General features: G+C 40.6%; 1 protein-coding gene across 2 annotated transcripts in view; it reads left to right on the forward strand.

The window, feature by feature from the left end:
- LOC100744917 (ecdysone-inducible protein E75) overlaps positions 1-17028 on the forward strand; it is a 227708-nt gene that overhangs the window by 126257 nt on the left and 84423 nt on the right. The window contains exon 1 of one of the 2 annotated variants that reach the window (XM_024372312.2): positions 16340-17018. The exons of the other annotated variant lie outside the window; for it this stretch is intronic. Coding sequence (XP_024228080.1) covers positions 16953-17018 — 66 coding nt within the window. The 5' untranslated portion in view covers positions 16340-16952. Of the gene's footprint in view, positions 1-16339; positions 17019-17028 lie in introns of those variants that run through there. 2 annotated transcript variants of the gene reach the window in all.

A 17028-nucleotide genomic window follows, 5' to 3' on the forward strand; every position in this document is an offset into this window, starting at 1 on the left:
GCTGGCCTAGTTAGGGTGAGTGCCACCCTCGTCGGTCAACGACCTCGCGACCTCGACGCTCGCAATCCGAGCGACTCCTCAGCCACCCCTCCATCCCCTTGCCACACTTCCACCCCACTCCACCCTACCAGCGCGTCGCCACGACCGACACCGACGAACGTCACTTTCCGCGCGCATTTTCCTCGGCCTGATTAGACCACTGGGAACACGTTTCCTACCTCGATAATTCAACCTTTTCTGAAGTCAGCGCGCCTCGTGTGCGATATACGAATGACGATAGTGCGCAGGAGTGGATGGGGTTCTTGAGAGCTTTCTCTCTTGCATCCCCTTTCTTTTTTTCATTCTGTCTTTTTATGTTATTTCGGAAGGAATTTTTATGGGATATGAGTAGAGATGTTTAGTTTCAGAGCTGAGTCGGAGCTTTTAACCTAGTAAGGCTAATTCTAATTAAATGTAAAATTAATGGTGGTTATGGTTTCGTGGCGATTTCACACGACCAATTTACGTTGGATTCTGAGCTTTGATATCGCGGTTGCGAAATGGAATTCGAAAGATCCGACTAGTCGGATTTTCTTTTTGTTGCTGTTTCTTCTTTCATCTAGGTTTTATAATTTTCGTGAGACTTTGTTGAGGTAGAAATTGGAGTACTTAAGATACTATGACACAAAGTACGTTTTTTGTCAGGTTATGGAAATTTTTGTTGCGTCTTTTGTCCCTTAAATTATTCTGATATTTTTCCAGCACTTTTATTCTACCTTAAAAAAGGTATAAGAATATCAAGTAGGTTTTCCTATTTATTTTTAACGTTACGTATAGACAACTTTTGTTTCATCGCTTGATTCTCGATGTTAACCTAACGCGACTTGTATTGGATGAAATTCAATTTTAGTTCATAATTTTGCTTTCATTGATAAAATGGAAGTAATAAGCAGGTAATTCTAATTGCGGTTACTTTACAAAATTATAAAATGATATCCCTACTCCGTTCTATGGTTTCGTTCGATACAACGCATTGAGCAATTAATTAGGAGAACGAAACGCCCAACATGGCGTGTTTAGTTCTGATTCATTTGAATTCTACGCGACGCTCATATATCATTCCACGCAAATTTCCAATGCGTACTTTCATTTTCGACTTCTCGCCTGCATTCTGTACGAGGCAGAGCATAGTTCGCTGAAACGTGCCTTATGTGCAATCTTTATTCACCAAACAGAGGATCCGGATTCCACGGGCGCGTTCGCGAACGTGGCAGAAATTCGTCGGCACGCCAAAAAGAAACGCGTGAAAGAAACATTACGAAAGCTTGACCGAAGAAACGTGCACGCAGGTAATTCAATGGAAGAGAAAGCAATTAAACCCTTTCACTATCACTGGGACCTCTTAGTTGAGCAATATTTCACCAGTCGTTGCTCGACATTTTTCTTCTCTCTGTTCTCGAAGTTGGGTTCGCCAGTAAAAAAAAAAGACGACATCGTTTGTAACCTACCCGAAAAAAAGTAACTGAAAAAGATAAGAAGGAAAAAAAAGGTTGGTAAAAAGCACGTTCCAGTAACTTCCAAATTAGGAGGACGCTAAAACAGCGTCCGTTTCGAGTAAAAAACGCAAAATATTTTATTGCTTTTTTCACGTTTTTTCTTAATCCGTTTCGTGGATAGTTTGGTTAAAATGTTTTAGCGTGGAAGGAACCTTAAGAAAAAATAGAAGACTTCTAATCCTTTGACTGTTTTTACGCGTTTACGAGCCTGGAGAGCGTGTTGTTTGCGAAGGAATTGTCGAAAGAAATTGACTTTGCGACGTTACGATACTTTTTTAAACCCCTTAGTGCCTCGAGAAACCTTCACCCCTTTTTTTTTACTGACCGATATTACCACGCACGACGAACCCTCGGCTTTTTAGGGTTATAGTTACAGTTAAGGTCTCGCAGAAAATGCAATCGTTTTGGATTTTTTTACCATTAACGAAAGGATTTTCCAGGACAACTCTTCCGTCTCATAAATCATTGATTTTTCCTTTGGACGATGAGGAAAGTATATTGCGATGCGATTTGTTTCTTTGGAATTCGGTATCCTTTCACTGTCCGGCGAATTTTTATCGCCGTCACCATAAAAAAAAGACACGAAAATAAATGACACGTGCGGTAATAAAGTTTGTTTGGGCGTGAAATTCTTTCTAGAAGGAATTTTTGTTATTTAAAATAAATTCAGACATTGTATCAACTGTGATTTATTATACTTCTGCAAAGTCATCTATGCTTCCTCTATAAAGTCTGCTCATAATTTAAAAGATATTACTTGTCGCAACGAATATCGTTTTGGGTATCGTTTGTTTTAATAACTGTACATCGGTCGGTCTTGTCTTTTAGCCATTTTATATCAAAGGAGTTACTTTTTTTAATCAAAAAATGACATTAAAAAGAAAATAATTAACAGAAATACTTATCGTTAGCTCACGAATATTTATGGAAATTTAGATTTTTATGAGCGCAATTGAAGAAACGGTATCTAAGCAGAAACTCCAAATATTAAATATTATAAGGAACATTTTACTTTCAATATTTCATATATTTTCGCATATTATGTACAGTTTGTGCAGTTTTGCACGTCTAGATTCTCTGTAAATAGGTACACAAACATCCGCAATCTGCTTGTCATCTTCTTTCCCCGCGATCTTCGTATCAGATCTAGACCAACAAGTTAAAAATTCAATGAATCACCGTAACGTTGCCCTCGGACGATCAATAATATCGTCAATATTTCAAGGTACTCAACGGAAATGTAGTTTCTCAATAAATATTGACATATCGTTACATATCGAACGTCCGATGTCCCCCTAAAAAAATATCGAACGATTTCTCAAAGAAATCCAGCGTAGACCCACGTCGTCCAGGTTTACGTACGATTGCCGTAACGTAAACTGTCCCCGTTCCCCATTCACGAGGTTGCTGAAACAGTAACGCAGTGGCGCGCGAACGAACGATAACGGCTAGTTAAGCGCCTCGTGATTGCTGTCTGATAACGGGATATATCAGGGTGAACGAACCATTGCAAAGAATAAGGGGACGTCCTTGGATCGCGACTCGACTATAATTAATAACAATCTCGCGGCGCGATCGGTGCAACTGCGAAACACGCACGCACGCTTGCGCAATAAAATCGCGACAGTTCGCGCGCGCCAGTTACAAAAGCTCGCGCGCGTCAGGTTTAACGCACGCGGCCGCCGTGGAAAGTGTGCGAAACGGCATTGCGACTTTCACATTCGTCGAGGCCGTTAATTTACTTTCTACGTCATGGTTGCAGCAGCATGCGACTTACGGGCGGGCAGCTTTCCTTCCAACGATCGAGGAAGATCCTGAGCGATGCGGTGTTCACGTTCTCCGGTGATCCACTTTCGGCGCCAGTGCTCTACGTTACATACGTATGAGGCGAAACGGTGAACCACGGCTGATGGATCGACAGATTTTGCATAGAGTTAAACGGCATTTGAGACTTTGGATAGCTGGGATTTATGGCTTACCAGCTGGCGGATTTTCTATTCTTGAATATTCAAATTCGTAAACTTTCGGATGTCGAGTGTTTCGAGATTTTGTAATCTTCGAATTTTCGACTTTCAAAACTCTCCGTCTTTCGATACTTTCGAATTTCCTAGCTTTTACATTGCGATGTAAATAGAATTCCAATTTTGCTTTTCGATTCCCTTCGAAATTAGGATCCTAGGTATTTCGGTAAATAAAGAACGATGATTTAAAAGCATCGGAAATACTTGTAAACATTCTCTCAGCAAGAGCACCCATGTACTTTCAATTTCTTTTCGCCGGAAGTTCCTTTTCGATACAACCTCTCCACTTCAAGTAAACATAACCTCCCGCTATGATTGAAAAGCTCCTATTTTCTCCATCGAAAGCACACAATTGCTGCAATCGCTACTGCCGAACCTCTTAATCCTCCATCAATCTGAGCATACACCGAAACGACTATAAACCTGTTATCAGAGCTCGACAGAAAGGCGATCCAGCTTCGACTAATCTGGAAGGTAAACGTGCAACAACCATTGATTACGATAATGAACAGCCACGTGTAAAATGTCACTATAGACGAGGAAAAATTCCCTGGTTACACGTATAGAAGTAAAAAAAGGAAAGAAAAGAATAGACGAAAGAGAACATAGGAGTGAGGCGGTATCGTAGAACCGTTTATTCTCGTTTGATGTCGACGAACCACTTGCTGCTCGGATTCCGGCTTCGAAGGACGCGGTCGTCGATCCGCGACGAAGTCGTCGCGATCGACCGAGAAATCGCCGATCAACGCGATTTTTTCGCGTTGCATCTCGTTATTTGTCGTTCTGCCGCTCGTCGATCGCGCAATATGCAAATGCGATTACCGCCTAACGGTTAATCACCGATGTAACTAACGTGCTGTAAATTGCGAACAAGACAAGCTACACGATCATTCTATTTTTTTCTCCACTTTGTTCTTTCCTTTTTTATATCCTTCTTACATTCCTCGTCCTTTTTCTTAATCAGATTTCTTTTAAATCTTTCATCCGATCCATATGTCGTTGCTTATCATTTTGTAAATCGAACGAGCAGTCGTCATTAATTAAAGACTCGATACAGAGATCGATTATTCTTCCCTTCACCAGGCTGGTTAGTTTTTGCTCGTTGTTTGATCCAGAGATAGGGCGTCGCGCTCGTGGATGTGATTTATGTCCTGTTCTCTAGATTCGTTTGGTCACCAGATCCTGATTGTTTCGTTCCGCCGTTGAGATTATGAGTATTTATAATTATTTGCTTGAAACGTGCTTTTTTTGAAGTTCTATAATAATCGTTGATGGTTCTTTTTACGCTTCCTACGTCAAATTAATGTATTTGACGGTCCAGAAAATTCGTTACGTTTTCGATAAGTCTAAAGTTCTACTGTACTTTATTGCAACAGGAATATGCATACAAAGACAGTATTATCGGATAAATTGCAACGCGCAATTGCAACTACGCTTAGTAGTTACTTATTTTAAGAAGACGAAAGGAATCTTGGCTAATTTAGCTGTATGCCTTTTTATCGCGTTTATTTCCGAATCGAAGAAGCAGTGGAGGAAATCTGACTCACTCGAAGTCGATTCGAATGACGAATCACGCTTCCCCAAAATAAACCGGGATGTTTTACCCGATGCCAAAGGACGAAGGGTCATCCTATTATTCTCAGGAGTGCCGTTGGCCGGTCCCTTTCTTTTGTACACGTGGTTGACCTGCGAGAGATCAACTCTCGTTATGTTATTTCCAGATTTCACTTCCTCCATCGGAATCACGTTCGGACGTATACAGTTAGGATACGGTAGAAAACTTTTATTTGGGCATTAAGCATGATAAAAGCAATTGGTAGGTTCCTATGGAATTGACCGTTTCGTTGGCTCTTAGGAGAAACGATTTTTTTTAACCCCTTCTTTCTTTTCGTTTCAATATATAAAGTGCAATATTTGATATTCCTACTTGTCTATGATTAATAATTAACTTTTGCGAAGAGCAATATCAAAGAAACAAATGAATGTTCTATATCTGTTAAAAATTATAACCATCGTTATGGCTAAACGAAATTTTATTAATGAAAGATTAAATTAAAGAAGGACACACGTTCGGAAAAGATTGTAATAGAAATATTCCTCTTTACGGATCTTCGTCTACCTTTGAAGATTCTATCGTAATCGTATTTACATATTTTTCATTAGCTTTCTATTTACCTTTGCATTGCTTCGCACCTCTACCAGCAACTTACTGCAATTGCATTCTTGTCTAAAATATTAGAATGTTTCTTTAATATATTTGCTGCCGCTAACATTCGGCTATTTCTCCTTCATACCTTTTCCTCATTAGCAAAATTTTCATTTCATATGACAACAATAATACGTATTTCGTTTCAACATACTCTTCGCTGTCTCGCCTCTCTTCTCAAATCTTTTTATTTGAAACGCACAAATTTAAAAGAACAGATTAGAAACACTACGAACGAGAATCTAACGATAAATGAAATCGTTAAATCGGTATACAGTCCGAATATTAAATAAAAAGATTGAAAGTCATCATCAAAGTGCCAATTGAAACCAACAAAACCGGCAAAAAGATAGAAAAATTACGAAAGAATCGTATCATTAAGTGCAACCTAGTTTAGCCGATTAAAGGAAGATTCGCGAATCTCGAAGCAGGTTCGATAGGATTTTTCGAGACGAAATAAATACCTAGTTCCCCGTAGAAGAATTCCCAGGTGGCTACGGTTGCTATAGACGGTTACGCGAGAATCCATTGCGTTTCGATCGCTGGAAGATCGGTGGAGAATGGCGAATAACACCGCGATAAAAGTAACGAGGAAATCGGCTTATATTAAATTTCCCCGCTTTACAAGACAGATATCTTGGCGTGTAATAAAGATACCGGGGCTAGCTGTTTCCACCGTTCGACCCCAGAAATCCCCGGGGTCGCCGGTATATCGGGTCGCGAGGCCAACGAACTCGCCACGATCCCTAACCCGGTCAACCGCGACACAGATCCCACGTAGCAACCCTCTAACCCCCTGTTCCCTGTTTATGCGTTAGCGTAACATCGATTTCGCCGAATTAGAACACGCGTGAAGCGATGGCATTTCAAAAATTGCTCACCCATGGTGTTTGCCTCGCGTCGTTTCACCTTTTTTTATCTTTTGGATTTTCCCTGTTTCTCTGTTCTTGCCGCGCAATTTCAAACGGTAATTGCTAGCTGATTTAATTTTACACGATATTAATTATTAATGTAGTAATGACAATATTAATTTTCACTTATTTTCTACGACAAATATTATATTTTATTGTGAGATGGTAGAATATCGTTGTTCGTTGGTTTAACCGGTGCTTTGTATTTTTGAGGGTTTATTTGGCTGATTGTTGTTATCGTTATTACGCTGCTATAGTATTTTATTGAAACGTCATTTTTGCATTATCGCGGTACATATCTGAAAATATAATCCCTGTATGTTTTTAGTTGTTATCTTCTGCATTTTATAGAATGTCATTTACTTATTATGCGAACAAGTAACTCCGCCGCTGTATACAATTTTTTATAATTTGCTGTAAAGTTATTGGACTTTCAAGTGTCTTCGTTGCCGAAGATGTATTTTCTTGAATGAGTGTTTGCAATTATTTAGTTAGGAAAACGTCTTTTCTTTCTGAGGATTGCGTAGATTCTACGAGAAAACGGATATGGCAACGTTACTGTTATACGATGTAAACCATGCAACAGGCGAGTCAGAGGTGACAGCATTTTCCAAACTACATACTGTTCTACTATTGGCAATATTCCACGGACTTTCACAGAAAACCATTTCTTCTCTCTTCGCATGAAAGCTTCCATTAAATAGAGATTTAGCTGTGGAAAGGTTCAGAGGAACCTTCCCAGAAAACGTACTAAAAGAAAACAAAGAAAGCAGAAAAGAAACATAAACATCTTACGATCCTTTTCAATCTATTAAACGATACCGACCAGATTTCAAGATAAATAAAAAAGAAGACAATTTATATTTGTAATATTCCCACTTTCCTTCAATTTCAAATCTATAAAATTTATCAGGGCCGTTCCTAAGCAAATTTTCCCTTACACCAGATAAGTCAACCTTAAATTTCGAAAATGAATAATTTTTCAGTAACTTAATAACTCATTTATGTATCTAATGCTTATTTCCACCGCAAGAATAACGCATCTCTCAAAATCTCTTCTCTTCCATTCGTCTTTATCAATTACCATCGATCTATATCGACCATCCATCTTCCCCAACAACGTGCTTGATACCAAACCCATTTCCATACAGATTAGAAGGTTTACGTACAGGTTACGGACGCTTTTGGTCAAATGATTGGCCGGTTAGTGGATTAACATTCACCGCTGGCAGAAACACTGTTTTCACCTTGCACAATCGGGGCGCGCGTGCATTCGGTCAGTGGAATCGGTCAGGCCGCGATAGTTTCATCGTGGCTCGCGTATTATGCAACAATTTCATTAATGCGGTGCGAGCTAAGGGTCTACGACCCGGCTATAGCCAGGAATAGCATAAGCCACGGCGTTGAGGAGGGATAAAAAAAAATACATATATATGAGACGAAGGAAAAATGGAAGGAAAGGAAGAAGTATGAACGACGACGCATTGGCCATTCGCGGGGGCTTTCTCTGTTCGCCGGTCTGCATGTGCCTTCGTTATCCGCCGATCGATCTGCCATTTCGCTCGAGCGTAACTCGCACACCCTCGATTCGTGCACTCGTTTCGCCTTCCGTCCCTTGCGTAACGCCGCGCGCGTGATTGCGTGCTGCACCGACTTGCACACGATGCACTACCTGCCTGTTTAAATGGCACTGTCCAAGGAATTCAATCTCCTTTCGAGCTTCGGTCCGCTCTCTAAAGGAATTTCGATAGATCGAAGATTCGTTAAGACGCTGGCTGCCACGCGAATTCTCTATATTTTGCCCTGCGAGCCGCAATTGATCGAAATATGCTACTATATCGTAGATGATATGTAACTCTTGCAAAATATTATTATATCGCGATTTCTGTAATCTTTCTCCGATAATAATTTCCCTTCCTTTATTTTCGTTCGCATTGTCGACAATTTTTGAAACGAAATGTAATCTATCTTATTCTAACGATTCTAACAAAATTTAGTAGAAACGATGATCACCGTGGCAAACAACGCGTTTAATCTGTCGATCGAAAAAGACGTGGCCAATTGGTCGTTCGAATTTTCAAACTTTTCGATCGTGTTTATGGATTTATTTGTGGATTTTCTGTATTTTAAAACGCGCCCTTTCATCTCTACGGGAAACAAACCGCATCATTTTTAGGTTTCCATGTATCGATGCGATCCGCTTGAAGTTGACTTGTTTTTTATTGGATTAACAGGTTAACTAGAACGAAGAGTCAATTCGTTGCGTAGATTGTCAATTTTTCCACATAATAGTTTGTTTCTTTCAGAGTGATTTATTCCTTCACGCGCTACTCTATTCCTGTCGAATTCTTCGTTAACAACAAAATGAATATAACTGTAATTAGTTTGTCTTTATTACGGTCTAATTTCCTGGTTATAGAAGCTGATAGGGTTAAAGGGAAGTTGAAGTTAAAAACACGTCTTCTTCGTATAGCTTTTTATGCTTGGCGTTATTGCTTCCCTAACCCGTTGCTTTATGACTCTTACCGTGGGTACTGTGACGTCAACGCTAGATATTTACTGCATTAACGTCGACTCTAAAGCAAAACATCGGTGTGTTGTAGACAATTGACGGCCGGTAATCCACGGTCTCGTAATTTGGAATTAAAATCAGAATTAAAGTTCAAGCTAAATATCCGCTGAGTTTTTCGTCGCGTAAGAAATTGAACGACAAAGAAATTAACCAAGTGTTCTTTTTATGTAACGTCTGGAAAGGATCCTCCTGTCGAAAGCATAGCTGAGACGCATTCACAGAGATTTGAGAAAGTTGCTTTTTCGCTCTGCTAGTTTTCACAGTTGTAGCTAACTTTAAAGTACACAGAATTTTGTAAACTGCGAATTTATAAATATTTCCATAGTTGAATCGTACAGGGTGGTTGGTAACTGATGGTACAAGCGGAAAGGGGGTGATTCTACGCGAAAAAAGAAGTCGAAAATATAGAATAAAAATTAAAAAATTTAAAAATTTAAAAATTTAAAAATTTAAAAAATAACGTCAATCGAGACAACGATCTACAGTGAGATCCGTTATAACGAGACGCGATAAAGTGCACGCGTACCGAGCCAAAATTCAAAGTCGATTTTCTCGAAAACAAAGCCTCAGACGAAAATTTTTTATTCTATATTTTCGACTTCTTTTTTCGCGTAGAATCACCCCCTTTCCGCTTGTACCATCAGTTACCAACCACCCTGTACGATTCAACTATGGAAATATTTATAAATTCGCAGTTTACAAAATTCTGTGTACTTTAAAGTTAGCTACAACTGTGAAAACTAGCAGAGCGAAAAAGCAACTTTCTCAAATCTCTGTGAATGCGTCTCAGCTATGCTTTCGACAGGAGGATCCTTTCCAGACGTTACATAAAAAGAACACTTGGTTAATTTCTTTGTCGTTCAATTTCTTACGCGACGAAAAACTCAGCGGATATTTAGCTTGAACTTTAATTCTGATTTTAATTCCAAATTACGAGACCGTGGATTACCGGCCGTCAATTGTCTACAACACACCGATGTTTTGCTTTAGAGTCGACGTTAATGCAGTAAATATCTAGCGTTGACGTCACAGTACCCACGGTAAGAGTCATAAAGCAACGGGTTAGGGAAGCAATAACGCCAAGCATAAAAAGCTATACGAAGAAGACGTGTTTTTAACTTCAACTTCCCTTTAACCCTATCAGCTTCTATAACCAGGAAATTAGACCGTAATAAAGACAAACTAATTACAGTTATATTCATTTTGTTGTTAACGAAGAATTCGACAGGAATAGAGTAGCGCGTGAAGGAATAAATCACTCTGAAAGAAACAAACTATTATGTGGAAAAATTGACAATCTACGCAACGAATTGACTCTTCGTTCTAGTTAACCTGTTAATCCAATAAAAAACAAGTCAACTTCAAGCGGATCGCATCGATACATGGAAACCTAAAAATGATGCGGTTTGTTTCCCGTAGAGATGAAAGGGCGCGTTTTAAAATACAGAAAATCCACAAATAAATCCATAAACACGATCGAAAAGTTTGAAAATTCGAACGACCAATTGGCCACGTCTTTTTCGATCGACAGATTAAACGCGTTGTTTGCCACGGTGATCATCGTTTCTACTAAATTTTGTTAGAATCGTTAGAATAAGATAGATTACATTTCGTTTCAAAAATTGTCGACAATGCGAACGAAAATAAAGGAAGGGAATCCCTTTCCGCTTGTACCACCAGTTACCACCCATCCTGTATACTAACTGGTTCAATCGAGGCCACGTTATTTTATCAAGCAAGTACTTAGGTACGTTCCAAGTATCGAACGAATGCTTTCTATTGCTTAGCGCAATTTTGTAAATGTACACCGCCAATTTGTAGAACTTTTCAAGGTGTCCAGTCGTTCTATATCACCTCGACTTAAGAAATGTGCAATACATCGTTGTGTAAGCCGGTTTGTTTTGTAAGGTATATTATGAAAAAAAGGAAGTTTCGATGTTTAAAATACTTGGTTCTGCGTAACGTTCTCGCTTCTGGAAAAATTACTCAAGATTTTGTAGGAAGATGAGGAAAATATTAAAGAATCGAGGAAATTCCTAAACGATTCTTTGCAAAATTTATAAAATACTTATCCGCTGACATTTACAAGAGTCTGGAGCTCGATGAAAAAGCGATACAAGTACATACTTTTCGAACAACTAAGACGAATACAAAATGAATATAATAAGTATTGGAGGATAAAAAGCTATCTACAAAACTTTATTTCCAAGATTTTACAACTGACCACAAAAATACAAGCTGTAAACTTTCAGTTTAACGAACGACGACCATCGATCAGAAGACAAATCGATTCTCTTCGCTTCCTTGGGGAAAACAATTCTTTCGATGAAAGAAATAACTTCTTCTCTATTCTGAAAGGTAAACCTTGTCAAATCGCATGTTCTTTCGGTCACAAACTTTTACCTGCAAATTTCCAACTTGACAGTTAAACGACATCGATCAAAAATTGATCAATTTTCTTTTTACTCTTTACAAGACTTTTTTTTTACAAAAACGATTCTATCATTAAGAGATCGCTAAAAATAATTTGAAACTAACAAAGAGTGTTCAACTCGTATCGTACGTTTGATCATATGCAGTTAGATCCAGAAGAATTTTTCAGTCGATTGGAAAAGGGTCGTGCGAGAAAGAGGCGACCGAAACGTGGCTCGAGGCGTCCTGTAACCATGAAGTTTACAACACAGAGAAACAAGCCGCGGTGCTTTCACTTTCCGAGAGGCAGCAAACGATTAACATCATCATCGTGCTCCGCGTGTTGTCGTTTCATCGTGTCCCGGTTTGCCTCCGTGGATCCGTTCGACTTCCGGCAAACTGGCCGATTTCGCAATCGAATTTATTTCGTCGTCCGGCACTTGATGCAATTCAGCCGGCGAATCAAATCGACTTAAACGGTTCAATTAACCGGCTCATTTGTCCAGTCGTCCTGTTCAACCATGGTGTCCCTTCGTCGTCGTGCTATTCGATCGAATCGTTTTCGTTCCAACTTTATTCGCGACTCGGACGTTATACCGTGGATTGTCTAATCCGGAGGATATTTAGGCGAGAGTTCTAGATCGAGGGGAATTTAAACGGAAATTAGAGAATTTACAGGGAGCTGGAATGAAAATTGGAGAATTCCAGTGAACATAGAACAGTGGCTCTTCGTGTTTAAATATAGTCAAATAGAGTATCGTGGATTTCTCGAGGTATTTGATCGAATATCGTCGAATTTCTACACGATCATCGTGAATGATTCTTAAATCCAGGTAAGCAGAGAAGAGTTGACTCGAACGTTAACAGATTTGGAAAAACTTCGCTCGAATTGCATCGAATCTAGGGAAGATAAATTAACCTTGAAAATCTATGCGAACTTTAGTATTGGACAATTCCCGATAAAACCTGTACTTGCACTGGTTTGATTCTAATCGTCGTTTAATCGAAATCAGTAATTTCGGGGAAATTATGACGTTCACCGTTGAATCCCATAAAACTCGAAGTAACACCGATTCGCAGAAAGTTTCAGCAAAAAACTAGAACGAAGATGATAGGATCCTGAAACAAACAACGTCCATATATAGCCTAATCTAAGCACCAAGGTATTAAAGGAAGATTAGACCAAAGGTCGTTAAGATGAACAGAATTTACGGCGAAGTCTGTCCCGAGTGTGCAAGTCGTACCTAATAGAGAGACTCAGGTGGTCGAATATCTGGCGAGTCTGTTTCAATAATAAACGATGGTTCGACTAGCGAAATATCAGCGGTGGAGGCGGTTTTAAGGTCGCGCGTACCGAATTTCGGCCGGTGAAGATTAAAGGTGCGTTGACATCGTTACGTCAACGCGGTTAAATTGGTCGGGTCGTGCGCGCGTTGCGGAAACTAACGCGTGCACGAGGTCTTATGTAAACCCTGCTTACTAACTTACATAAATTCGCTCCTGTGGCGAAACTCATGTGCTCTACTAGAAAGAGCGAAAGAAAATCACGAACGCAAGGACCTGCTTCGCAATAATGGCCGAAAAATGGCCAGCAGAAAATTGTAATGAACGCAAGACAAGATTTGGTATTTGCTCGATAAATTAGTCGAATATTATTTCGCACATAGTACGTGTATTTTTGCGCAGTGTTACCGTATAACGTTATTAATAACCTCGTAATTGGCACGACGTTAAACTCGAATTACAGGAAAAGCAAAGGAGGAAACGAAAGAGTCACGTTCTCGTACCGAGTCCTCGAGTTACCATTTCCTTCGCGAATTTCCTCCCTCCGTGACACGTGTTAATCATCCCGGAGACTGTACCGGTGGTTGGTTGAAAAGCCTACATCGAAAGAGATGCAGATACGGAGACGCGTCAGAGTAGCGGGGAAGAAAAGTGGAAGAAAAAAGATTGCAATGGTAAATCGAGGTCGTTCGCCGCTCCACTTTTCCGGCGTCGATATTAAAAATTAGCGCGGCCCTCGGTGTCCCGTAGCGATCAAAACGAAGCGAGCGGAAGATGGCTGGTGAAACTTTCTTCTTCTTTGTATGTAGGAAAGTAAGAGGAGCGAAGAACGAGGTGACGTGCAGATGTGCCACACCGTGATTTTTCCAATTTTCCTCGTGCACGCACACGCGTGTGTCGCTCGATCAAAGAGAAAGGACGCGGACTTACTGGTCTTCGTCGTATAGTCTTTCTCTGTTCCTCTTGGCTTTGCGAAACGTTCCATCCTCGTCTTGCCAACGCGATGGTCTTTCTCGATCTTTCCGCGCGGACGCATGCGTCAGTGATCTCTCAAGGCCTTCGCGCATTAACGCCGAGTGCTGTTTGCTTCGTCCCACTTTCCTTAGCGCCCGGTCAACGACCCAGCGGGTAGGTGAGTTTCCAAGGTGCACCAACACGTACACCCGTCTCTTGATTCTATTCCATCCAAGAATACATCGGCGCCGCGCGCGCAGTGTCTCTCAAGCTCCGCTTCGATGTTTCGCCCTCGCCAACACCTCGTCGCACCCCTGCTCGTTACACGGAGGGATGAGAGCTTTCTATGTATACTTGCTGACAAACAGCTCCGCGCCAAGTGGCTTGGGATTTTTCGCTCGGGTCAGGGTTGGAGGAACGATTTTGTGCAATTCGTTATGCAGGTGTCAAGTGAGAGGATTATTTGAATAGAGAGAAAGGTGAAATGTCGGTCTTTAATTCGAGTTTGTCGATGAGGGTCGTTCGAGGTGTAATTACGATCCCGAGGCATTTTTCTGAGCAATTATATCGTATAGAATATAAATGTTCTAGAGAGAGGAATTTTGAATCTGGGTTGGTTTAATGGAAGCTGAAGAAAATTTGGAGTAGTTCGTGTATGGTATTGTGTGCTCGTAATGGAAGAATGAGCGCGAGAAGAGAGACAAAACAGAATTTTACACAACGAAATGGATAAAATAGAATAGGTAAAATAAGATATCGTGTAATTCAAATCTCTTCCAAATCACATTAATAAAACAAAATGCTGAATTATTTACGAAATAATGATCTTTAATGTATCTTCTAACCGAACATCACTGTGTCGCGATTCTCAATTCTGACTCTCATTTAGCATTTATCGCTTCTACCCAAAAGTCTCTTTCTAAATTCTATCGTCTCCTTCGTTTGATTAATTAATTTCGCGCCCTGTCAAATTTTGTTCCTATTGCAACCGAGAACACTGGATTTTGATGAAAAAAGAAAAGTGGCATAAAGCGTCATGGAAAAAAGTGAATTTAGTGACGCGTTAGCGATAGCACAGCCAGGGTTCATAAATTTGCGGGTGTATTTGCACGCGAAAGCAATCGCCAAACAGTTCTAACGCGCTCCGCGACGAGGCGCCACTGTCCTTTCGCGAATCCCGAGGCGCGAGTCGGTACGACAGGAAATTCGCGACTCGTGGGTCGGTATCGTGACGTGCAAATTCCTCCTGATAACATTATCACCTAATAGATAGCAGAAGGACCAATTTCGGCCCGCCACCACTAGCGGGAATTTTGAACAGAGGGTAGAATAGTAAACAGGAGGTTGAAGGCAGGTTTCAGGTAACTGAGGGAAGGGTCAGGTACGAAGGGTGAACAAGGGAAACCGAATAAAGATTCAGATCTCGTAAACCGACGAATGACCCTCGTTCGCAGGTTTGTTTCTAACTCCACGATAGAGGAGTTTTGTGGAATTCACGTAATCAGGGCAGCGGTTTAGCGAGAGACCCGTTTTATGCGCACTGTTGTACGAATAATTGCGACAATACGTAGTTTTTACTGATTCATTTTATTGCGAGTTTTAGAGCGTATTATAAATTACGTAGTGAGTAAACAGAAAATACTTATATCGATAATGTTAGAAATATATTTTGTTTTATTTATAAAAACGTGAGTTGACATAAAAGTCTTTAACCCACTAGTAAGATAAATATAAGAAACTCGTCAGAAATATACTTTTAAAAATAATGTTTTCTCTTCCTGTCCAAGATCGAATTCTAATGAGAAATAATTGGAAAAATGATCGTTTGCATTGTAAACGCGTTATCGGTAAATTTCACTTCGTATGAGACGCGTCTATTCCTGGACGATTGGTGTCGTGTGGCCCACTTGTAAGTACGCGGGTAATATAAAGGTAAGTACGATGTTCAATTGTACGCGATGGCTGACAGTGTAACGGAAACACTGAAACAAAAGTGACGTATTTATCAATCAGATAAAAGCCTTTCAATAAAATCGGACTAAGCATCCTCGTTTATTTATTAATGGCTTCGATTCTTTCCTAACCGTTCATTCGTTTCCAATCACTAATATGGTATAATGTCTTTCTGTTATAGGTAAGTGAAAATCTTCGCTTTCTTTGCTGCTAGCTGTACCACACTTGGCTGTAAGTAATTTTCAAATCAATCGCAGATTAAACTAGTCTACGTCTGGTCGTCATAAACATAGATTGGCATACGTCGATATACACTCGTTCGACGACAACCAAAATACGTAAAAATCACTAAAAGATCGCTACAAATCAAAGACAAGTTTAAAAAACTATTTACAATTTCACATACAGTATTCTACCAAAATTCTGCGCTTCGTTTTATAATCAGACACTATGTTTCTATTATCGCTACCAATCCCCACATAGAAAAGTTATTCGCGTTAAAAAAATCTCGATCTCGAAATAACAACGCGAGTTATATAATAATCGTACTGGAAACGTACACCGCCTATCGCAAACTCAAAGGAAAACGTCATAAAATGCTTAAACTCCGCGTCCGACTCCCCTCTATTTTTACCACTCTCGACGTCGCGCCGCGTCGAATTCCGCGCCCATAAAGCCAGTCACCTGTGACAACACGAGTGCACGGGGTTGAAAAAATAGCCAGCGCTGTAAATATCTAGCCGCGTCTCCCGTCGCAGTTTCAACCCCCAGTTGGTTACAACTAAAACAGTAAAACAACCGGATGGTAAAAGTGTCCCGGCGCAAACACGACCCGCGTGCGTCATCGTAGTCCTACGCAAAGGAAGCGCGGGCACAAAAGAGCACCGGAGATATCCGCGAAAGACGGAAGGGTCACTCGTTGGGCCGGAGATCGCGTGGGTATAACGGTGGCGCGTGCGCGGAACCCCCGCAGCTCTCAGCTCTCACCCTCTCGATCAACCCCACCACCCCATTCATGGACATCAACCCTGGAGAGTACGCGGTGCGCCTACCATTGTGGCACACCGACAGTGTCCGACACGTTGTCATTAGTGCGACACGGGTATGTCAGCGAACGTGGCGAGCGACGATCCACCCGAAATCGGGATCGTCGATCACACCATGAACAACGGCGGCCCTC

This window comes from Bombus impatiens, unplaced genomic scaffold, assembly GCF_000188095.3.
Source record: "Bombus impatiens unplaced genomic scaffold, BIMP_2.2 scf_0060, whole genome shotgun sequence".
Taxonomy (NCBI): Eukaryota; Metazoa; Arthropoda; class Insecta; order Hymenoptera; family Apidae; genus Bombus; species Bombus impatiens.